At 34.9% G+C, this 24,788-nt stretch overlaps 5 protein-coding genes across 11 annotated transcripts; 2 read left to right on the top strand and 3 right to left on the bottom strand.

Annotated features, from left to right (window-relative positions):
- Window positions 1-9: 9 nt before the first annotated feature.
- Window positions 10-3,096, top strand: LOC18605669 (F-box family protein). 6 transcript variants are annotated; one of them, XR_016025082.1, is made up of 7 exons: window positions 10-314; window positions 1,187-1,341; window positions 1,444-1,531; window positions 1,654-1,853; window positions 2,075-2,220; window positions 2,290-2,553; window positions 2,899-3,096. XR_016025082.1 is itself a non-coding variant. In XM_007038813.3 (6 exons), exons 1-6 carry the CDS (start codon window positions 130-132, stop codon window positions 2,428-2,430), a joined length of 915 nt encoding a protein of 304 aa, XP_007038875.3. In that variant the 5' UTR covers window positions 10-129; the 3' UTR covers window positions 2,431-3,096. The 6 variants fall into 6 exon arrangements, 3 of the variants coding, with proteins under 3 accessions (XP_007038875.3, XP_017973024.2, XP_088660343.1); XR_001927119.2 differs by having other exon boundaries at window positions 2,674-3,096; XR_016025081.1 differs by having other exon boundaries at window positions 2,290-2,807.
- A 1,187-nt stretch (window positions 3,097-4,283) lies between these two features.
- LOC18605668 (reticulon-like protein B3) lies at window positions 4,284-6,395 on the bottom strand. Its single transcript, XM_007038812.3, has 5 exons — window positions 6,119-6,395; window positions 5,330-5,510; window positions 5,105-5,246; window positions 4,818-4,887; window positions 4,284-4,724 (listed from the first exon to the last, which is right to left on the bottom strand). Exons 1-5 carry the CDS (start codon window positions 6,297-6,299, stop codon window positions 4,555-4,557), a joined length of 744 nt encoding a protein of 247 aa, XP_007038874.1. The 5' UTR covers window positions 6,300-6,395; the 3' UTR covers window positions 4,284-4,554.
- A 7,174-nt stretch (window positions 6,396-13,569) lies between these two features.
- Window positions 13,570-15,496, top strand: MAKR5 (membrane-associated kinase regulator). 2 transcript variants are annotated; one of them, XM_088804186.1, is made up of 3 exons: window positions 13,570-14,875; window positions 14,964-15,035; window positions 15,141-15,496. In XM_088804186.1, the coding sequence occupies exons 1-3, from the start codon at window positions 13,858-13,860 to the stop codon at window positions 15,239-15,241; spliced, it is 1,191 nt and encodes a 396-aa protein (XP_088660312.1). In that variant the 5' UTR covers window positions 13,570-13,857; the 3' UTR covers window positions 15,242-15,496. The 2 variants fall into 2 exon arrangements, with proteins under 2 accessions (XP_088660312.1, XP_007038872.2); XM_007038810.3 differs by having other exon boundaries at window positions 13,656-14,875; window positions 14,967-15,035.
- A 3,907-nt stretch (window positions 15,497-19,403) lies between these two features.
- Window positions 19,404-20,295, bottom strand: LOC18605665 (late embryogenesis abundant protein At1g64065-like). The gene has a single exon (XM_007038807.3). It carries the CDS (start codon window positions 20,209-20,211, stop codon window positions 19,567-19,569), a length of 645 nt encoding a protein of 214 aa, XP_007038869.2. The 5' UTR covers window positions 20,212-20,295; the 3' UTR covers window positions 19,404-19,566.
- Window positions 20,296-23,466: 3,171 nt separating this feature from the next.
- LOC18605664 (late embryogenesis abundant protein At1g64065-like) lies at window positions 23,467-24,357 on the bottom strand. The gene has a single exon (XM_007038806.3). It carries the CDS (start codon window positions 24,251-24,253, stop codon window positions 23,648-23,650), a length of 606 nt encoding a protein of 201 aa, XP_007038868.1. The 5' UTR covers window positions 24,254-24,357; the 3' UTR covers window positions 23,467-23,647.
- Window positions 24,358-24,788: the final 431 nt, after the last annotated feature.

The raw sequence follows: 24,788 nt of genomic DNA, 5'->3' as shown, positions 1-24,788 counted from the left end.
TACCAGTTGTCCGTCGTCTTCATAAAGTTTTGTTCTTCGACTGTGGTAATTTAAAGCGATAAATCCTTTGTCTTGTCTCCCAAAATTCCCCGTGTCAAAATGTTGTAATTTGTGGAAAATTTCCCAGAAATGTCAAATTCGACAGAGAGGTACCAAAAGCTAGGTCTCAGAGAATCACTGACAAGAATCTATCAATACCCAATTGCATGTAAAGAGCTCAGCTCCATTCTCAGAGGCGCTTATGGCAAACTCCCCAAGAATCTCCAAGCTCTCATCTTTCAAGATACCCTCACCGCCTTTCGTCTCCTTCCTGAGTAAGCCCCCTCGTTAATTTCTGAATTTTGTCTCTACCCAGTTCGTTTTTCTTTTTTTGATGAATTTCAATAATTTAGTTCATCTCTATCTCTGTGTGCTCATTCCATTTCCAGTTAATTTCGGGTTCAATTTGTGGCCATAAGTTTCTTATAGGTTTTTGGATGAATTTTGGTTAAGTTGGAAGCTTGAAGATGAACCGAAAGAAAAAAGTTGGAAGCTTCAATTATAGCAATATAAAATTTCTTTCGAAATTGGCTCAGGTGTAGCTAAATAAGTCCAACTTTCAAGAATTTACATGTATTTTGAATTACATTGAGCACTTATTAATCAATGATAGACCGTATTTTGAAGGTCTTTGGGGGAGAAAAAAGGGCTTTCAAAATGGTTCTGCTGAACTTGATTAATGTGGGATGATCGCATGGCACACCCAATATCTGTCAAGCATGACATGCATGCTTCATCAGTATCTTTATATTAGGAGATTAACATCTCAGCATTAACAAAGAAAGATTTCAGCACGAGATTCAGTCTGTGGTCATGCTTTAAACAAAGTTGGAACATTCGGTTTATTGAATTATACTCTATTGTGTTCAGGAACTGGGATGAGTAGCTTTAAATCCTTTTAACGATTCCCAAGTACATTATTACTTCTTCATACTATGCATGCACAGTTAAGAACTAGTATTTGTTGGTTAGGGTTGGACTAAGGATGATAAATGAGACTGCTTCAAAACATCATTAATTGTATCAGAACTTTTCGATTTGGGTTGATTATTACATCACACAATTATACAGGCACATGCAGTTCATAATTTGTCTTTTCTTTTTTTGTTAATTTTGCTTTTATTTAGGAAGGTTATTGTAATTTTAGAATGCAGACACGCAGTGCCAATGCAGCAGCTCAACTCCTTCTCCAGAGTGCAGAATCTGCCTTGCCAAAACAGAAGAAGAGTTTGGTTGTTACAGAGTTTAAGCAGGCAAAGGTTGCTTATATAAGGCGCAGTAGAGCACACAGGGAAGAAACAGGTAAACTTTGAGATAGGTTCACTGCAATATGTCTTGGACAAGCCCAATACCACAGTAGAAACCTGAATAAACTACTCATGTTTACCTCCCTATATATTTCAGTGTCTGCCCAATTGCCTCAAGATGTTCTTGTGCACATATTCAGTTTACTGGATTTGCAATCTTTAATCTCTGTAACACTAGTCTGCCGGTAACTTTTCCTCCCTTTTGATGCTGGTTTCCAATTGGAGGTGTAATAGATAGCAGCTGGCACCGATTTACTTAAAAATATTTGTTGCTTAGTTTTGTACATTTTGGTTGCTCTATTTGAAGGTCATGGAGTTTGGCGGCAAATGATAGCCATCTATGGGAATTGCAATATACCACAGTATTTGGCAGATCTAAAACTTGTTCAAGGACTAAGATGCAGCAGAGTAGCAGATTGGTAAAAGAGGATTATATGTTTTTGAAGGAGAATGGGGATACAAAGACCCATATTCATTGGAAAGAGTCCTTTAAAAGAGTATATACAGGTATGCGAAATGTGGGCTCTTATTTGATGTGTAATAACTTTGTTAATGAACCATATGCATTGTACATGTTGCTACAGACAATGTTTGTAAACTTCTTACTTAGCTTCTCATAGATAGACCTATCAAAATCTCTCTCTAGCTTGCTGGTGCACACTTTTGAATATTTCACTTGCAAATCATCTTTCCATCTTACTGCTGTTTAAAATTATTCTAAATATCAGGCTCTTTTGCGAAGACATTAATGTCCAATAGGGGATATTGTGGGCATTGCAACACAATTGTTTGGCTCAAGAACTTGAAATGCTCTAATAGACAGTGCGAATTGAAATATGAAAGCCAGCAGATCAAGCCTGTTTCACCCCACCAGGTATTTGTAATTCCAGTTACTGCTTTTCAGTTTCCATTTCATGTCCACTAAGCATTCCACATGTGTCAGGTTGCTGAATACTTAATGGATGGTTGTATATCAGTGATGTCATCTTCTGATAGTGATAGCGAATCAGATGAAGGTCCCGTTTCCAGATTATGGGCGTATCCTAGAAACAGAAGTAGATATGAGAAAAAGCGTATCCGTTAGAAGTATTTTTGTGGAATCTTCTTGTAAAGGAGGACAGTCTACAGAGATGGGCTGCTTCCTTGATCCTTGGAGTAGACCCCCATATACTTGCAGTTTCTACAGGACAGAAGAACGTAACTATCTGTAAATATCATTTTGTTGAGAATGGACTTACATACAGTAAATTTAATTTAAGAGAAAAGGTTGTGAATATTGTGTTTCTTTCTGTGTGATTTTGATTGATGGTTGTAATGTACTGTTTAGATTGATCAGCTTAAGATGGAAACCGAAGATCTTCAGCTTAGATTGGTCAGACGTTTGGTTGCTGAGAACATAACCTAGGATTTCGAGGAGATAAATAGATCAAAACATTTTTGTGCTTCGTTTATCTCAACATGGTATTTGCTGGTGTCCGTACGAGGATCACGGCAGTGATCCGACTCAATCTCATCATTTGTTGCTTCTTACCGGTTGGTGGCTTATTTTCAGGGGTGAGCGAGTGAGCATCATCACGTCAGTGAGCGTCCAGTACTAGGTTGCCGCTCAACTTCTGAATCAGAGGAACAACTGATAAAACTCCATCACTTTAGGTTTGGATTATTATGGGTTTACTTTGTTTTGGATTTTGAGACAAATCATGTTCGAGTTATATCAGATCAAGTCACTATCTTTTTGAATTGGGGCAAATTTCTACTAAGCCGTGCCACTGGTAATTTATTTTAAATTCGGGTCAAATTTTATCTTCTTTGTTTGTTGAAAATGACAATCAAATTCAGATATGAATTATATACATATATATATATATATATGTATTTAAATACTTTATCAATAGCCTTTTATGTGATTTTTGTAACTTTAAGTTATTAAAATATTACATACAAATTATTAAAATTTTAGATTTTTCTCCAACCTTTTAAATACTTTTTCGGCAATTTTTCTGCATAATTTTAGTAATATAAAATTACTAACATATATATATATATAAGTTACTGTAATTTTATATAGCTTTTAAATATTTTTTAAATAACGCTATATGTGATTTTAATAACTTAAATTAATGAAATATTACATACATGATACTGAAATTCTACATATTTCTTCAGCCCTTGAAATATTTTTTTCAATCAAAACTACATAATTTACTATTGTTATACGTAATTTAAGTTATTGAAATAATCTAAGTTACTGAAATTTGAGATACCCCTTAAAAATTTTTCAGTAACTCTTAATGAGATTTTAATGACTTGAATTGCTTAAACATTAAATACATATTACTGAAATTTTTAGTAATTATTAAGCCTTTTGAAATACCTTTTTAATAAACTTTTATGTCATTCCAGTAACTTAAATTACTGAACTATTACCAACCAGGTTGTCGAAATTTTAAATACTTCCACTGAAACATTACATGAATATTTCATAGTTTTTAAAGTACTTTCCAATAACTTTCTGTGTAGTTCTAGTAATTTAAAGTTACTGCAATATACATACAAATTATTGACTTTTTTTAAATGTTTTTCAATGTAACGATTTTAATAACTTAAATTTCTGAAATATTGCATACACTGTTACTGAAATTTGATGTAAATTTTTTTAACCTTTAAAATATTTTTTCAATAACTTTTTAATTGATTTTAGTAACATAAATTATTGAAATATTACACATAAGTTACCATATTGTAAACAAGCAATCCAACTTCAAAACTCATGAAGAAAACCACACTTCAAATTGGGACTAATGTCAAAAGGTTGCAATGAATTTGCACTAAGCTGGCCAACAATTTCCCATCATTAGGACAATTATCAAAGTCAAACACCAATAATAATTCTAATAATAATAATAATAATAATAATAATAATAATAATTACTATAATGACAACTCCAAAAGCATTCTTATAATTGTAATTATAATTCCATATAAATTATCTGCAAAAGGTTCTTGTAATTATTAAATTGAATTCAACTACACAAGATTAAAGTAAATAACAAATTTCTAACCGCCAGGAATTCAATGTTGTCCTCAATAGATTTAAAAAAAAAGAAGCAAAAGCATGTGATCTAAAACTAAGGATGTGTGCACCTATATTATAAAGAAGAAACTGGGACTCGAGGACATATAGAAAAACCTAATGGCTTCATGTCTTCTAATCTTTCTTCTTCTCTTTCAATGGCCCTTTAGGAATCTTGCTCAGAACCTTCTCATCAAATGCAGCATACTGCTTCTTGATCTCAATTATTGCCTTCTCAGAAAATGAATCGACCTGGTCCTCATATATCTCATAAAACACCGGCACAGTGTGTAGCAAAACAAATACTGTAAAAAATTTAATTTGGTCAGTTATAAAAGCCAAAAAAAGATAAAAGCATCTTCTATATAATTGTATGAGAACATAATCAAATTCCTTACCTATGTAGAACAGTGTCAAGAAGTTACAACAATTGCCCACGAGTGACAGAGCCCATAATCCCACAATAACCTAGAGAACATAACAGCAAAGCAATACCTAGTAAGCACGCAAACATGGCGCAGCAACTATAACTAGTTCATTTTATACTTGTGGTGGCTTTTTTCCAAAAGCAAAAATGTATTGGCTAGAATGGTTCACAGTTTTTGTGTTACAGCAAGTCTAAACCAAATCCACAACCAAAGAAGCAAAGAAGTGCTAGAAGAAAGCAAGGCAAATCTTAACATACACCAAGAAACTTCTTTAAATCATTTCCAGATGCAATATCCCTCACAACATCCAGAGCTCGGTTAACTTCAATTCTTAGAGCAGATGCAACTTCAAGGACACACTTTTCGGGAAGTACAACTTCTGGAATGTTCGGTGGAGATCTTCACACAAGGCAAGGTTAAGTTACAATAAAGCTTGATCATGCAATCGTAAGGACAAAATGAAGAATGTTTGAAAACCTTACTTGTTGATAAAGGTAGAGGCATTGGACCATAAGAAAAGGATTGCTAAAGAGAGTATCAATGTATGGCAAAGCAGAGTGATTAAATGGTATTCCAGCATTTCAAAGAGAATCCACAATGCTGTTGCACCACCAAGCACACCCGCAGAAATTTTCTTGTCCCTCCATAGAAAGACATCAGCAGCTGCAAAACAAGTTCTAATTAAGACAAAAGATGACAATAAACAATAGAAACAGGTTCTTCTGCCCAAAGCTTTTGTTAAGAATTAATGACTTTGGAATGGAAAAATACATAGAAAACTAATGTATCATAATGTAGGAAAGCTTTATCTTACTTTCAAAGAAGATTCATCTATAATATTATACTATAAACAAATCAACAGAACTTCCCCTGAAATAAAGAACAGATTCAAAACTATTGATGATGCATTCACGATTCACAAATTTCATAAACAGGGAAAAAATTATATACTTAAAAATAAACAGAATTTCGCTTAAATCATCACTTGGAAGGATTTCGCATCTGGACTAAATCAAACACGTACGCAAAGTCAGAATATGAATCAACTAGCATTGGATCTGATCGAAATAAATTACATTAAAAATTCCATGATCGAAAAAAGTCACGTAAAATCAACTAATAAAACAGAGCATGTCATTAAATGCAACCAAATGACATCCAATTAAACGACCAAACATCGCAAAAACAATTGATAATTAATTTCGCACAATCTATGTAGATAAAAATGGTAAATCCAAACAGATAGATTAAAACTTAAATATTGTGAATACGTTTTCCAGCGCCTAGGACGTGGTGAATTGGTTTCTCTCTGCCAAAGAGGCGATAAACTTTGGACTTGAGTGCGTCAGCGTGGAAGGGCTTGTCGTCGTCGGAATCTGAGGAGGATGAGGAGGCGTCACCTTGGATCTCCTCGGCGACCTTCTCCACTAGCGTCTCTTCGTGCTCCGCCATTGGATCTCAATGAGTTGGATCGTGCGAAACGAGGGTGAATCCGATTTTGCAGTGCGAAAGAACAGTAGATGACGCAATCCGAGGCTTTTAAATTTGTAGCGTTGGAGGGGGGATGGGAATCCGAAGCTTAGGTTCGGAGTAGGACGAGCCTTAAAACATACAACGAGGGAAGTGCAGGCTCCTGTAATTTCTTAATTAAATGGACTATTTTGAGTTATTATCTATAACAGCCAATGTGATTACTGTGCCATGCCTGCCAATTTTTTTTGTCCTGCCTAATTTTGATTGCCATTTTAATGTTTTGAAGTTTTTAACATATGGTAAATTTGTAAATAATGATCTAATATCAAACAAAATGATCACATTATCATTAAAAATTAAAATTTAAAATATAAGATTGGAATAAATAAACTATTATAATTTTTTATTAAAAAAATTCAATAATTTGAAAGATTTACTCCTAAATATCAGGGCCAATACTCATCAGCCTATGAATCTTCTTTTTCGGGAATATTGAATCGTTTATCTATGTTAAAGAAAATTAATTTATATACGACCGTAGTAACTCGTAATGGATCAAGCTGTCACTTTAAAACATTGAAGAGGGTAAACATATTTACCCTCCATCAATTCATTAATTACCGGTTGGTTGGTTAGTTACAAGACCGGCGTCTGGAAGTTGACGCCGTCATTTGTCGTTTATTTCCACGTCGACCCATAGCTCTCCGTCCCGAGACTTAAAAACGTGGCATTCTGTGAATGGCGGGTGATAAGAAGAGCAGTTAAGGGTCGGACGGACTAAAATAACAAGATCTCTCACGAGACGACACGTGGGAGTAGGAAGGCTCCCCGTTGATAGCGCCAGATGTTCGGTTGGCCAACGAACCTCCTCGTCCTTCCGCGCTTTCCGTGCGTTGGGTCCCCGCCCAACGCTCAACGTCTCTCTTTTTATTTTATTCCTTTTAGTTTTAAATAAATTTAATTTTACCTACTATTTATCACTTATCAGAATATCATATATAATTATTAATGGTAATTACTAATGATCTACGGTTAAATTATGCAGTTCATCTCTGTACTATATAAAGGTTATAGATTTAATCCTTGTATAATAATTTGTATGAGTTTGATCTTTTTATTTTGTCAATTCCTTAATTTCATTTCCTATCTCTAACGTCGTTAAATTAAATTATTAATATACTAACGTGATATTTTAATCAAACTGATAGTACTGATAGAGATAACGTAGTATAATACCGACACGGCAAAATGTTTATCTGATAAAAAAATCTTAACTCTCCACATGAGTTTAGCAAAGAAATTAAAAAAAACACTTTAACCCTCATTAAAAATTAGATGAGATTGCAACAAAGCCTTTGTATTAATCAGTTGAATTTTCAATGAAAAATTGCTAATTCAAAACTAGTTGAATCTTCAAAAAAATAACTCATTATTTTTCCTATCTTCAATTCTAGATTTAAAAGCAGTTTTTTAACAAAAGAAATCAAAATTTTAGATAATTACATCACTTCTATATCTATCTAAAATTGAAAAATTAACTAAATATTCTCATGCGCATGGTTTTATCTGCCAACATAAGGTAAACCTTCAGCATTAGCTTTATTAGACTATTAGCTTTGGTTCTTCAGAGTTAAGCATTTATATACAAGAAAATTTCATTAATTCCTTAGCCTGTCAAGTTAAAGACTCGTAGAATTGTACAAACCCCTATTCCCGCATCACCGCCTACAATCACAAGGCGGCACTCTTGTTTGGATATTTGGCAATTGGCAGCCCATCAAATAGGATTTGAATTCCCAAGTTGCCTTTTCAAAGCTAATGTCCTGGGATAAGATTCCTTCACTCATTTTCGCATTGTGGCATGTCTCCCCTCAAGTGAAAGCTGGAATATTTAACTAAAAAATGTTTTAATCCTTGAATTAGCTTAAGTGCGTAACCTCAACTTGAGATGTAATCCTTTTGACTGCTATCCACAAGTCGTCATCTTCGTCGTTCATGTTTTCTATGTTATTGAACATCAATGAAGTTGATTCTCCCTCTTTGGCAGTAGATTTTCTTTTCTTTCTCTCTTAATCGTTTTTTTTTTTATGAAAATTCTTAACAATTTTTTGTTAATCACATTTAATTTTTACTTTAGGATTAAGGTGTGTTTTTAATTTCTTTGTTAAACTCACGTTGAGAGTTAACATTTTTACCATGTCAGTATTATGCTACGTCATCTCTATTAGTGTCATATCAGCTTGATCAAAATACCATGTCAACATATTTAACCGTCAAATTTAACGGTGAGGGAGTTAAAAATTGAAATTAACAAAGTACAAGAACTTAATTCACACAAATTATTATACAGGGACTAAATCTATACTTTTTGCATAGAATAATGACTAATTGCACAATTTAACCATGGTCTACTATAAATTGGCCTGACAACAATAAATACAATACTATTAATGGTAGAATCAATTTAACTTATTTATTTATATATATACTGATTAGGATCCTTAGGTAGCCCATGTCTGTGTATGCAATGTATACATATATGCAGTGACAGAGTCAAGGTGGTGGCACGCCACCTCTCAATTTTTTATTTTTTCTTATTATATATATAAAATTTAAGATATATAGATTTATGACTTTATATAATTAGCATTTAACCACTCTTTATGCAAAATTTTAAGTCTGCTACTACATATATGTTAATACCACATTTCATAGACATAGTTCCATTTTTTTTTTTTGGTTAAAAATTTCAAAAACTCAATTTACCAATTAATAAATGTAGCATTTTATTAATAACTTTAGTTTTTAAAAATAAAATAAAAATAAAACTACAAATTTAAATTTCACATTAAAAAAATACTAGTAGTAATGCATGTGCCATGCAAAAGCTAATAGTAAAAGCATGAATATATGTATAGTACAATAAAATCAAACATAGTCTAAGTTCAAAAATGGAAAAACCCACGATTTCATAATTTACTCCTAAAAAGAAGCTTCCAATTTATTCCCTTTTGGTTCTTCTAAGGAGCATGCGAGAGGATACTTATGTATCTCTTCTTTGAAAAAAACTATATTTGTAGTGTTAAATGCAATAAAAACCTTTCCATGTATATATGTCGATTAACCAGTATCTTAGGATATATGCTTGAAACATGTATTAGTATCTATAGTTTGTCATGGGAAAGGAAGCTTCCTTTCTCCCATAACTTTAGGAAGTCTGATTAACTTTGATTGATTTTAACTTTTTTCTAATGTTTTTTTCTTAACCAATCTGTCACATTCAGTTGCTTACTGAGCCATAACTTCTCCCTCATAATTCTGTATTATCTTCGTTTTGTGCCCTAGGTTGTAGGGTGTCTATGCCATCGAAGATGGCCTCCTCTCCAAGCTGTAGCCTGCCCATTTGCTTCACATTTCTGATCTTCATCCCAACAGTCTTCCTTATAAATACCATTCTTCAACCATCCAGAGAATCAATCAAAATGCACGGAGAGAATTCAAAGCAGAAACCAGTGTTTTCTAATGGAGATGATCATCCTCTTATCAGCATCGTGTGCAGCAACACATCACGTCCTGAATACTGCCTCAAGTGCTTCTATTCTAATCCTCAAATCAAGCAAGAGACAGACATCAGACGCCTCTGCAGTGTGTGAATTGACTGTGCTTTGTATCAGTCCTTGGCTTTGGGCTAACATTTCTACAGATACTATGCTTCCAATACGACCGAAACGCAGGTTGAAGAATTTCCCAGAAAGTGTAGAATTATATATAACAATTATCAAGCGTTAGATTCCTTGGCACTAAATCTTTACTAACAGTCAGAGCGTCAAGTTAGGACGTCACAGGATGCTCATTATATGTGTTTCGATCTAATAATTGGAGCCAGTCTTCCAAATGGATTGGGTTCAAGCTTGTACCATTTTGAAGCCTTTGCTTCCGCATCTTCTGATGTTATCCACCAAATTTAGAGCTTTTTCTTATGCTTTTCCTTTCTACAAAACAGTTTGACTAATGAAGCATATTAGCATTGAATTAAGCACCCCACAGATTTTTTTTTTTTTTTACTTTTATTTCTTGTTTCTTTATGGATAGAATGTTTTCACTTTCCAAATAGTCAAGTCGTATCATATAAGCAAATATAAACTTCACATTTCAAGAGAATTTTCACCTGAAGAGCTAGTTGGGAAAACAGAGAAGAGAAGAAACGGATAAAGCTAGTGCGCACTATACCAAGTTGGAAATATTTGTGATGAGGTCATGATGGCTAGCAACTCCATGGATGAACCGACTAAACACAAACCAAAACTCTGCAGATTAAGCAATGTTAGTAATACTTATGCTTTACCCTAGACGACAATATTTTTTAATATTCAAAATCTCGTTCCAGATAGCATCTGCAAGGCCCAAAAGAGTTGGGACGAGCCAGAGTGAAATGCCACCTTTAGCTAATGACCCATTAGGCTACCACTCTGTATATAGCCCATGAGCAGTCTTGAGAACCCAAGTCATCGTCCGTACAAAGCCTAAACAGAGAGACAACATAATCTTCTTTCAATATCAAAAGAGTTTTTAAAATCAAACCTCTTAATCGACAGCAAACACGAAGACCCCACGTTGTCGCCAACAAAATTCACAGAATTCCCTAAAGCAACAATAAGAGCAGCCAACATTTCTGAATTTTTTAAGAGGCGTGAGAGCTTTATACACCAAACCCACAAACCAAAGAGAAGTACAAAATCCATGGTGGGCTACTGCGTGGAAAAGGGAATTCAGATGGAGAACAGTAGAATAGAATGATCTACCTGAGATGACAACAAGGGTAAATGGCAATGATGGTGGTGGGGAACAATACTTCTCCCTCCAAAAGACAAAGAAAGCATTAAAAAAATTCCCAACTTGCAGGTTACCATCATGATTTAGGGCGCAGAATCTTGCAACTCATGACAATTATGCCATGGTATGAACAAAATAAGCATGGTGATTCTTGTAGAATATGTGTACATATGGAAAACATGAGTTTGAGGATGTATATATAATAATATAATGGTGCAATGCATATGTAGACAGAATCAGCCTAATCTTTTTGCTTTCTATCTAAAAAATTAGTTGGTCAGCTAAAGCTTAAGCAGGACAAGGTCTCAAATAGCCGTCGTGCAAGCCATAAACACGGTATGGAACTTTTAGGAGTAATAATGAAGTATTACAAAACATAAAACTAGTTCATGAATGTGATAGATCGTGATAGTTATCCATCATATAAGAAAAACGAGTTCATGGGAAGCAGCCGCGAAATGTACATTGCTTATGTTATCAAAGTTTCAATTTTTAACTTGATCGAAGCATAATTTTAATCCGTAACTATATTTAAATCAATATGTGGATGGATCATAATGCCACTTTTTCTTTTTGTTTGCTGACTGAAAAAACAGAAAGGGTACCTAGGATACTGTCCAAGGGATCTAGAAAATTATGTGCTTAATGTGCTGCTGCTTTTTTATTTTTTTAGTTTGGCATAAAATATGCTACTACTTATATTTGCATCTTAAAAAGAAAAAGAAGTACTACTCCAAAGTTATATGCTTAAGGCTACTTTTGTTTCTTTTGGGCTAGGAGCTTCTCCTTTCATTATGGCTTTCACTGTAAACAAGGGCTAAGGGACCCCAAAACCCGTCTCAGCAAGTCAAACCTTTTGCGGTAAGACTTGGACCCTTTGCCCCAGCTCCAAAATGTAGAGTTGGACCTCTTCAAAGGTCGCTAGGCTCCCAAAGCATTACTGCTACACATGCGTGCCCACAGCTACACCCCTGCCTTTGCCTTGTAAAAGAACCCAATGTCTGACCTAGCTGATCTTTTAAGACCATGTGGAAAAGTAGAGTACTCTCTCTCGTTTCTAACAAAGAGCGTACGTTTCCCTCTTCTTTTTGAGTCTTTTCCTTTTGGCCCTTTGGCCTTTCCCCTTTCATTTTTTTGTCCTTTTTCTCCTCTCTTTGGAAGTTTCTCGTCTCCCTCGTAATGTCTTCTGCAACATAATCCCCGTCAAACTACCTCTGCCATAAAGGGCCTTTCACTCTTTTCACCTTTCACGCGCCTCCCTCTGGCGTGCCCAGCCTGCCTTTGCATTTCGCACTAAATTATCCGCCTTCAATTTAATCCTTGTGTCAAGTGCACTCATTTTCGTGCCCACATTGAAGCAGACATTTGCATGTTTTAGTGTATAGATTTTAACTGCTTTTATATAATTGTGCTGATTTTGTCAGATTAAAAGTGGAAATGAAGTTCAAATTCTTTGAACAAAACTCATGAGTTGAATTAGGATCTATAATTCTGATGTCTTAGTATTGTTTATGAAAGATAGTCCAACATATTTGAAGCATATAGTTTGCTTGTTGGAATAGGACCATGGAAGGTGGAATTTGATAAACAAAGCACCAACCATATTTCAAACAATTTTGGCTGACTTAGACTTTGATTAAAATAGTGTTAGCTTAGTTTTAATTGCCGACACTACTCCAAAATTTTAGAAAACTTGAGTTGACATGAAAGCCCACCCAACAAAAATACAAACAATATAAATCCCTTCCTTTGAATTTCTTTAGGCCTGCCTCCCATCACGTTTGACGTAAACGTATTTAAAAAATAAGGGTCAGATAAATATAGCTAGTGCTTAATGTAATTATTAAAAGAAGAAAAAAAGAAGCAGAGAAAAGACCATGGCTACTGGGCTTGGTCATATGTACCTAAAATAATACTAGAAAATTTGAAAGAAATAAAAGAAGGAGCGAATAATTTTACGAAGGTGAGAAATTTTTTGTGATTTTCATTATCTATATAGGAATGGAATAACATGTCCAAAGGCAGAAGTAGTGCGCCGAGTTAAACCTGAGAGTGAGAGAGTGGGGGAAAGTAAAAGCAAACATAAGCAATATCTGTAACAGTAAATAGCAGACAGCGCGTGGGGCAAATGTAAATCCAGGATTCAAAAACTTGGTGAAGTCTAAAGAAAGAGGTAAAAAGGCTGTCTCCAATGCCTGCAAGTCTGAATTTGTAACAGTATAATATCTGTATTTCTGTATCGTAGTCTAAAACTATAAACTTTTTACAGAGTAATTGTCATTTGCAATAGTCTGTTTCTAATGCTCAATTGCTCCCAATCAAGATTTGTCTTTCTCTCTCTCTCTCTCTCTCTCTCAAGGTCGGTCACGTGCTCTACCTGTATATCCACGCAAACAATTCCTTTGTAAGTAAAAACAACCTAAGCTACAAAATAAACACTGTTCAAAAGCAAAGCTCTCTCTCTCTCTCTCTTGTAAAAGTGAAATAAAAAGCTTACCTCACTCTGTGCTCCCCCTGAAACACCATTTTCAATTTCTGTCAACACATCCATCAAACGGAGTGCAAAGGGTCTCTCTTTTTTAGTTTTATCTCAAGAGAGAGCTAAACTACTCCTCCCCTATAAAAGAAACAAAACCATAAAGCTCACACTCGTCTCTCAAGATTCTTTCTTCTTCTTCTTCTCTCTCTTTCTCTCTCCATAACCATGGATGCTCTCAATTTTCTCAGGTTTTGGAAACCTAGCTATGGCGCTCATAAAGAGAACCGAAACCAACCTTGTTGTGGAAACAGCGGTACCGCCGAGGTTCCAAAGTCTTCAGTTGTTTCAGACCATGAGTTGGATGAAGGGGAGGACTCTTTCATCGACTTGGAGCTTCCTTTGCATGAGTTTGATAACAAGGGAGATCTCCACAGCAACAACAGTGAAGAGAACGGTGTCAGAGCCAAGAAAAGATATGACTCCAGAGAAGATAGAGTACTCCAGGAATCGGCTAAGAATGTTGGTGATAAAGACCTCGACTTGCCACAGCAAACTCGTTCCTTGTCCCCCAACGATCACTTCTCCAAAAGAAAGATCATGCCCATTGAGCCAAGCTCCAAGCCTCAGTCTCCCATAGCCCTGTTAAAATCGGCTCCGAAATTTCGAGTCTTTACTCTCAAGAAGTCAAAGTCAATGGCAAATGCTAATACTTACAGAGCTGAGAAAACAGAGTTCATCGGTATTTCTATGGAGACCCCAAAGCGTGAGAACCAAGGCAGCAGCAAGCATTTGAAAGTAACATTCAAAATAGAAGAGTCTCCGAACCTCCCAATCTTCACCAGAGAAAATAGTTTGAGAAAGACAAAAGGCAAAACGGAGGACTCGTTATCAGACGATTCCTCAAAGAGATTATCAAAAGATCTGATACAAAAATACTTGAATATAATCAAGCCATTGTACGTAAAAGTCTCCAAAAGGAACAGTCAAAGTGACAAGACAAAAGCCTCGGGTGACTTATCAATATCATCTCCAGCTGCTTCTCCGGCAACGGTATATTCCTTGAAGGAGAAGCAAGGGAATCATTCAACAGGAGTTAGAGGGGTTTGCAAGCACTTGGGGAAGAGCAGATCAGCCTCGGCTGCAGCATCGCCAATTAGTAGGAGAGACGATTCGCTGGTACTGCAACATGATGGGATCCAAAGCGCCATTTTGCATTGCAAGAGATCTTTCAATTCATCAGGCGGTACTAATTATAGTAATTAATTTTGTTTTTAAGCTAATCATAATCTTTGGGTTTACTTTGGAATTTGATGCTTAGCTTGTTTTGGCAGCAGAATCTTCATGGTTGTCGAGATGTACAAGTGATTCTTCACAAGAGAAGTTAAGCAATGCATCTTCTACAGGTATGGTTTCACTATATACGTTCATTAGTATGTGCACTAATTATTGACTTAAAAATCTTAAAATCTACTTATTAAGTTCTAATTGAACATTTATGTTTTCCTCAGATTCTTCTCTTTTGTCACGAGTTACAAGCAATTCTTCATACGATAAACTGATGGATTCCTCAAGAATATACAGCGAAGAAGGAAATGTTTTCAGCACCTGAAGTACTAGAACACGCGGGAAAAAAAAATGTTGTTAATCAAAGCTATAGAAGGAAAACATTGGATAGAGACTTCGATTTTTATTATCAGGATGATGTAAAAAAAAATGAAAGGGAAAAAAGGAGAAAAAAAAGGAATTTAGGGAGGCTAGGATTGTTGTTTGATTGTTTAGCTATGATGAGCAGTGAGTAGAGTAGGTTCACTTGTAAAGTTATGGGTCATTATGAAAAATTTGAAAGGAACTCTGATTTGGATTTTTTTTGTTGTGCGACTGTGTGTGTCTTGTATCTCTGCAGTTAAGCATTATGCTACCTTTGAAAGGTGAGCTGTTCATATCAAAGATGTGATCATTTCTGGATTTGAAGGACCTGAAACGACTTATCAGTTTTTCCCACTTTATTCTTTCTTTCATTTTCTTGGGTGATTATGCTCTTTCCTGGACAACTGGTAGATTGTGGTGGGAATTTGGTGGGAAAGGGGAGAAGTGGGACAAAGGATGGAATGGGAATATTAACTAGTATGTTGGTCACTGAATTCTTGCAATATAAAAAATATAGCTGCTTCAAATTTTTAAATTAACAGCAATGTCGATTCACACCCATGAAATTTAGGTAGAAAAAACAGGAAACCAAAGCCATTGATATTTTTAACCTGGGATCTTTGTGTTAAAACACTCTTAAAAAAGAAAGGGGCCATAGCATGATATCTCTGCAGTTTCATCCTGCTTTTAAAAAGTACTTTTGAACGGTAAGAAAGCAGTTCACTGGTATATGGTTAAAGTCTAAGATCATTTCATTTCAAAAGTAAAAAGCGGAGTCATTGAAGCAGATGCTCTTCTGAGTCTCCCTCTGGCTAGCCATCCTAGATGCAGATGGTTTGTTGAATATTCAATCTGCCGACCTTGTGTGGCAGCAGGAAACTGCCAATAAAGTTCCCCTATGACAAGTATACTCTCAATATATTCTTGTACCATTGAAGTGGAAAGTTTTATGCCTCTGTCCACTGCATCCATGGTCTTATCCAGATCTGATATACTAGTTGATTGGTTCCTCAGAAAGCAAGCCACTGTGATCATACCCTGGACAATTGTTTTCCACAAGTTCTTTGTCTATATTCTGAATTTTCTTATCCAACCTCCACAAACACAGCTGGGGTCTCACTCAGAAGTCAGAACAATCATTCACTTCTCATTTATGATTCAATTTGTCCATTTAGTTGTTGGCAGATCTACCTATTTCATCATTTCTTCTACTTGGGTTTCTAGTAAGTTGTTGTAAGACCCAATTCAGTATGGGATAATTTGTTGATTCACATTCAAATTTGTATTCATGAATTTAAAATTTCACAATCAATGAACATTTTACGTAGAAGGTAGACTCTAGGCTTATCTAAGAAAAAGAGAAAAAGAAAAAGGAAAGAAAAGCAGAAGATTATACTAAAATGACAAGGAAATGAGACCGAAAAGTATAAAAAATCAATGCATCTCCTTACTGCTATAGAGTTCAGTATTGGAAAATGACCTGTAAGATTTTGTTAAAGTATTGTTGCAGCCGTGGCTGTATACACTTAATTTGCAATGTGGAAGAAAGGTAATCACAGACAAGAAATAGGAGCAAAAATCTATAGCATGATATATCGCAATGCGACATCCAAACTAGACTAGAGACATAATGAATTGGGTATTTGAATCAGTGAAGTTTGAAATTTCAATAAAGAAAGTGGTAATTTTGTTTGGAGTCATAAATGAATCGAGGACCAAGTTTTGTGTGCAGCAGCAAGTAAACCAAAATTTTCAAGGCACACCATCATAATAACAGGAATAGCTAAAATGACCACAAAAACAAAGCGTCCACCCCCTCATTCGCAGACTCCCACAGTGCACCACAAAATAGCTTTGGTCCCCTTCTGACAGGGTAATACTGTAGGCCCCTATTTCACACAGTCAAGACCCACAGGCCAAGACCACTATAAATGGACACCGCTTGTATTAAAGAAGGTCTAGGCTTTTCTTTTCGAGCTTATGACCTATCAGTTGCCTTCAATTGTTCAACATCTTCCAGTGTATTGGCATCACCTTGATGGAGTGTCAGTAGAGATACCACCTTGATGGAGTGTCAGCAGAAATATTTGAGGAATTATATAGAAAAAGTAATTAAGTCGCGATTTACAGTGTTCATCACTCAGGACCAACCTAGCTAGGAGTGACATGCTTTTGACCTCGAATTTTACCCTCCCTCTCAAGATTGAATCTGAACTTGACCAAGCCAATGTTCTTCAAGGGATTTACGTATCGAACTCTTTAGGCTAATTGATTAAGAACAACACATTCATGTTGCTTCTTTTTTGCCACCAACAAAAGCGAACAGTGATTAGGATTGTTAGAAAATGTTTCTGCTCCACTTTCAACTTTAACCTCAACAGCTGAACTTGAAATCTAGATTGTTCATCAGACGGAGTTGATGTCAGCAGAGCAACAGGTCATCAACAAAAAAGGACTAGTTAACGTCACAGTTGACAAAGATGACTAATGAGGAGGGGTTCAGTGCACCGAGACAGACAAACCATGTAATAGCGGTAAGGGTAACAACTTAGGACAAGAGCCAAATTAATTTCTTTCTCTCAAAGAGAGAGGAAAAATGAAAAAACAGCGCAATCAGGAGGAGACATTAGACAACAGAAAACCGGCAGAGCAAAAGAATTCGTACGAGGACCATAAATGTGCCTTGTTTCTTCCGCTGAATCATACGTCTCTCTCTGCTCTTGAATCTTGGTGTAATAGTAGGTGCCGTTTAACAGCACTTGCATTAGGCCACGATCGATGTTGGTGATTTGGGATCCCGATGGACCCATGTTCTCAACATTAGCATCCTTGTTAGGAAACATAACATCCTCTGGAAACATGACATTTTACTAAGTAATATGCTTGAGTTCACTGGTTCTGTCTTTTTCTTGGGTTGTCTGCAACATTATGATATACTTTACGTACTCTTTTCATCCTTTCTGGGCCGAAGAATTGCCGAGGAAAAGGTGAAATGACCATTGGTGGGCATGGGTTAGGCCCATTTAGTTAACCAAAGGACCAATCGTTTTCTTCCTCTTTTCTTTTTTAAGAACTTTTCTCTTATCTGGTATAGAAATTAAAATCCAGGACCGATGGTAATAATAATAGCATTAAGCTTATCCTCTCTTGTAGAGGCAAACGAAATGATCAATCGATCGTTCATCATAGTACCTGATTTTTATATATTTTTTCAAGAAGGTTGGAGATTGTGTATAAGAATTTCAAGATTTAACACGCGAATAATTAAATGAGAAGATGAAAATCGTTTAATTGTAAGATCATTTTACACATTAATTAAAGGGAAGAAATAAGTAGTGATTTTACCTACACTTTGTTTAAATAAAAAAAATTACAAAAATGTCTACATACTATTTCTTTATATTTTATAACACATAAGAGATGGGAAAGAATAAATAAGGTTTTAATTTGATATTATTCAATTTTTTATAATTTTCCAAAAAAACAAAGAGCAAATAGACAGCTTTAATTGAATTTTGATTATCATGAATCCGATTAAGATTGACTTCCCATGTGGGGTAACGTGACAAAAAGTTCAACCTTTAAAAAGAAAAAAAGGACAGTCAGCATAGATGGCGGTCAACTGTTGAGTTGATAAGTGCACAAAGAAGACTAAAAACAAAGGTCCCAGCGTGTTGTGTAGGCAAATGCAATTAATGCTTTGTGATTGAGATTTGAGATAACACATTTGAAAGCAAAAGAGCGCTTAAGTCCCATCATCTAGAAGGACTAGAAATTCTGCTAATTATTTTTTATTGCTCACTCCCCTGTCCCTGTTAACCCTCCCACTGGTCCAAACTTTTGAAATTCTTGCCACAATAATATTTTTCCAATTCCCGGCCCTCAGCTTATCCCATTTGATGGGTTACGGTTTCACGGACTCCATTTGCAACCATCCTGGATTGTTATTATCATTATTATTTTTGAATTTTAAGGACATATTAATTATGAATTTTTATATAAAAAAGGTGCATTCAGTGTATTAATACTATTAAAAGTGACAGAAGATTTTAATATATATATATATATATTATTGTTATTATTATTATTATTATTCTCATGAAAACCATGATAACAAAAAAGAATAGACACGCGGGAGACTATAATTATATCAACAAACATATATGTCTCCCTTGGTGCAAAAGGAAAATAAAAGACAAAGAAACACACAATATTACCAAGAAAGTGAAAAGGAAAACAAAATAGCAGGGCAAAAATGGAAATCCATAACCTAAACAACATAGCATATCATTTGCATATAATATTTCGTACTGTTCTTGTGTCAATGGCAACGTCCATGGTACAATTCATTTGGGTAGACTTCTTCTTCTTGATCACCTTCATGAGATGAATCTTCCCATCCAACTTTGAAGAGCTGGTGAGGGTTAGAACCCCGGCGCTAATATCTCTTCCCAACTCATTAGTATTTGGCAAACCGTTGGAGCTCAACTCCACCACAACATCAACCTTTTTCGTTGATCTAGCCCTGGCTCGAGCCTTCTGAATAGTGGCCCGGCCAACCGGTGTGCCCCTGTACGCGAACGTGACAAGACCACCTTCATACTTAAAGTGACCAAAGTTTGTGTTCTTTACCGTGAATTGAGTATTCATTTGCAAATCAAACGAAGGGGAAGCCTCGGTTCCAATGTTGAAAGTTGTAAATGAACCTGACCGCACCCGGAACTTTGGGTTTCTGATGCGCATAACCGTTAAGGCAAAAAGCAATATGATTCCGGTTTGGAACACAGCAAATAATACTATATACAACAGGCACTTCATTCGCTTCTTTTTCTTTAGCTCTTTCGAGTGAGCCGCGACAGACTCTTCGTCACTTCGTTCATGGCCATTGGCAGCCGGTACCAAAGGATATGGGGATTGACTCTTCGCCTCCATGGTTTTTTGTATGCTAATTCAGAAGCTGAGAAAAATTTTCCAAGCGCTTAACAGATATAAGAATGAGATGACCAATGTGGGCTTTGTAGCAAAGTATTTATAGCCAGATAGATGATAGTACATCTAGATGGATTTGAAGTGTTTGGCAGAGGGAATTAGCAAACACTTGGGTTGAAAAGAAGGTGCAAAAGGACACCTCTTCTCGTACTATTAAACAAACGCGTTAGGTGTGTAGGCGGGTTGAAACCTTGCTTCTTTGGCTTACGACTCTATTGGATTAATACCTCACAAGAAAGTGATTGATTTTTTTCTTATTTTCCTCGCTTTTAATAACAGTAGAAACTTCTACTGAGAAATCATGATTCATGGACAGGCTATCTAAAGGGAACTAGTAACAGCCCAATCGCATTGCACCATTCCAAGGGGATATATATATCTTGCAAGTGCTATAGTAGACACCATTTCTTATTATTTCTTCATTTCGAAAGGAGACATTTCAACTAACCTTTTTTTTTCATTTCCGATTAACACGTATGTTATATTTTTTTACAATTTTTAGATTATAGAAAACTAGTAAACATTATTATAAAAGAGAAAATTATGAAAAATAATCATTCTCATAAATCTATTTCAAAAATATCTTTCAATATAAAATTAATTATTTTTACTAAATTTTAGTCGTGAAATAATAAAAATACCCTTAAAATCATTTTAAACAAATTAAATACTCTCAATTTTTCTCTCTCACCGTTCATCTGCTGTACACCCCATTTTGATGTGCTTCCCATTTTTCTCTTTCGCCATCTAGCTTTTTCTAATTTTACCACCATCACCATCTTTCTGTTTATCTCTTATCATCTTGTCATATTGTCGTCAGACAAAAAAGCATGATATGAAAGGTAATAACATATTTTTGAATTTATTAATTTACATTCACGAAACCCTTTATCGTTGATCTGCAAATCAAAAAGTATGATATTGTAAGTAACAACAGGTTCTTGAGTTTATTGGTGTTAAGTTTTTCAATGATTTAAGTCTGGTAGAACATATCTTGACATGTAACATAAGTAGAAAGAAGGAAGTTTTGATGTGTAATATGCCTTGGTGTGTAACATCTGGTATTGAAGCTTTGATCTTGATGTGTAATATCTAGTATTGAAACTAGTGACGGAGTCAGATTTTCATGTTTGAAGGGGTAAAAATAAGAAATTCAATGTTTGCAAGAGCGAAATTATATTTTTTTTAAAAAAAATAAGAAGTAAAACTATAAAATTTGAAAAAAAAAAAACAAAGAACAATTATTAAATTTTAAAATTTTAAGGGGGTGGGGGCCCCTAGTAGCCTCCCTCTCTTCACCTCTTACTGAAGCTTTGGCCTTGGTGTGTAACATTTGATATTGAAAGCATGTAACATTTGATACTGAAACTTTAACCTTGGCATGTAACATCTGTTACTAAAATTTTGGTGTGTAACATATTCTGCTTTGGCCTTGAAGCTTTGATCTTGGCTTGTAACATCTGATGTTAAACTTTTGACTTTGGCATGTAGCATCTTCTGCTAAAGTGTGTAACATTTGCGTAGGCTTATCATGTCATTTTGCTTTTCTTTTCTATTATTAAACATGGCAAGTAACTTACTATTTTGTATTTCAGTACAACATAAAACTTTAGAATTAAAACGTATAACAATATTTTTTTGAACATGACATTTATTAATAACATTTTTTAAACATGGCATGTAACTTGTTTTCTAATTTTTTATTTTATTAGAATATAAACTCTCAGAGTTAAACACTTTTATAACAAAGATAAAGTTTAAATTAAAAAAAATTGATATGAAAATGAAGATATATTAAACAATTATTCAACGTCCAGTTATTGTTGAAATGAAATGAAATGAATTTGAACAAAAAAAAATTATCTAAAATCTTTTAATTTAAATTATTTGTTACATTTTCTATAATCATAGAAAAAAATTACATGTAATAATTTTTTTTTAAAATGATATGTAACACATAAACTTAAATATGAGGAAATTTTATTAAAAATAATTTTATTTATAAAATGTTTTTCTTGATTAAAAACAATTAATATTAAAAAAATTATTTTCAAAGACAATTTATCTTTAAAGATAGAAAAAAAAATCGTCCTTGTATAAAATCTTAAACATTATAAAATATTATGCAACTTTTCACGCTCACTGGTATTGGTTTTGGAGCAATTTGTACGTTTTGATGATTGTTTGGACCCACAAGGGGGCCCATGCTTTACACCCAACTAATCATGAATTCAATAATTCCACGATACTTAAAATAAAGGGTCCCTCAACGGTTCAACACATCAAAGAAAAGCCAACGGCTTTACCAAAGTGACGTCTTCATCTAGAAGCCGGAAACTGCTGTGTTTGTTGTTTCAAACAAGAAAGGAAAATGCCACGAACGAGGCAGCGATACCCTTCTCTTCTTACATTTGATGTGTTGAGATTCTTAAAGATGTTTTATCATATTCATATGTTATACCCCTATAGTACAGTACGTTAAGGTTAATTTTCTGGATTAATTCGTTAGTTTAATATATAAGGTATTACTTTGAACTCTTCCCACTCTCTTCATTCTATTTTCTGTCCTCAATTAGCTCGGTCAATTCTCTTTTAACTCTTTCATTATTTTCTTTCTTTTGTTTCCTTAAAGAAACTAATTGGACAATAATATAATAGCAGTCATACTCTGGAAAATTTTAAGTTGAAATCTTTCCTTCCAATTTAACCATGCAAAAGAGTTCCATGAACAGACTAAAACAGGGGAGATTCAAGAATTAGAGGTTTTTTTTTTTTTAATCGAAGCGAAGAAGTGCTGTAGATAAAACTTCACTGAATTAAATTACCATCTTTTCTACCTAAAGCACCACCTTTCCATTGTTTGTTTATAATTTTTGATGTCTGGAAATGAGAAATCAAAATTCTTGTTAAGTTGCTTTTATCACTGAACAAAATTTTGATGATTATTGAATGGTTTACAAGTTCTTGGGTAAATGAAGAGACTCGCCACCTTTGTTTACTAAGCCGGACTCTTAGAACTGTAAGCTTTATCAGAAATCCCATTTCCAGACTTTTCAATGAATATGTGAGATTAGATTATCCATTGCACTGCTGGATCGAGGAGGGAAGCTATCTTATTTTACAAACAATCACTATTTAGTGTCAACAAATAATAAGTCTGCCTCTCAAAAAACAAACAAATAATAAGCAAGTCACAAATTCTAGTAAAATAAATAATCTCATATATAAATCAATAAATACATAAAACGAATACAAGTAGGGAGAAAAATACATATGATATAAGCTGTAATGCTGTATGCATATCAGCTTGACAAATACTGTAAAAGATAACAACCATATTCCAATAATCAAGCAGTCATGCATAGATCAGCTTCATACTTTATTGGCACTTAATATCTTGGATAGCTCTGCTCGCCAAATTAACTGTCATGGTGCAGTTCATTTGTGCAGACTTTTTCTTCTTGATCAGTTTCATCAAATGCACTTTCCCGCTCAATTTGGTGTGGGTGGTCAGGGTCAAAAACCCAGAGCTAATGTCACTTGCCAAGTTTGAATTAGCCGGTATGTTGTTTGAATTCAAGTCCACGGTTACATTCATCTTTTTTGTGGATCTAGCCTTGGCTCTTCCCTTGGCAACGAATGCCTCCCCAACTTGAACACCCCCATAATCAAAAGAAATGGTGGTGTTATCAAATTTGAAGTGACCAAAATTTGTGTTCTTGACAGCGACTTCAGCATTGAATTTCATGTTGAAAGAAGGAGGGTTTGGGGTTGAGGTGTAGGCAATATCCTCAACTGTGATAGAGCGCACCCTGAACTTGGGATTTTTGATGCGCATCACCGTAAGTGAAAAGACCAATATGACTATAGTCTGGAAGACGACGAAAGCAGCGGCATAGGCAAACAATTTCATGCGTTTCTTTCGCTTGAGCTCTGCAGCGGACTCCATGTCTATATTTTTCTGTTGGTAATTCTGCTCCGCCATTGCTATATTCTCAATTGTTGTCAGAAGGGACTCTTTTTCTCGTCCAATTGGGTCTTTTGAGTGCTTCAGTGGATGTGAAAGAGGGTTTGGTGAGGATTGAGGTCTTGGTATGAACCGTATATATAGTTGTTGCTTACATAAGATTCAAAGACTAGTTCATGGGACAAAAATTCCTTGCTTGAAAATGTATTAGCCAAGTTCCCAAGCGTGTCCAGACTAAGGGCGATATTTCAAGAAGAAGGTTCTGTTGTTATTATATTCTAAAACAATTGGAAAAGTCACAAACCAGAATCCACACCTAACTAGACTGGAGGGCTACTGATCACACCGTCTATCAAACTTTGGCAAAGAACAGTTCGAATCCTCCTGTGTTTATAATACTATCTTTGATCGACTAGCAAATACTTATATTTTAATATCAGACCAAAAATATTCCATATTGTATTTGTTCATGAAAATTCAAAAAAAAAATTTGTTGTTCCTGCGCAGGGATATGCAGTGAGATCAGCATAGTAAAACTCGAGGGATCCTGTGT

Source organism: Theobroma cacao, chromosome 3 (genome assembly GCF_053813885.1).
Source record: "Theobroma cacao isolate CCN51 chromosome 3, ASM5381388v1, whole genome shotgun sequence".
NCBI classification, from domain to species: domain Eukaryota; kingdom Viridiplantae; phylum Streptophyta; class Magnoliopsida; order Malvales; family Malvaceae; genus Theobroma; species Theobroma cacao.
This window is presented reverse-complemented; position numbering and strand designations above follow the sequence as displayed.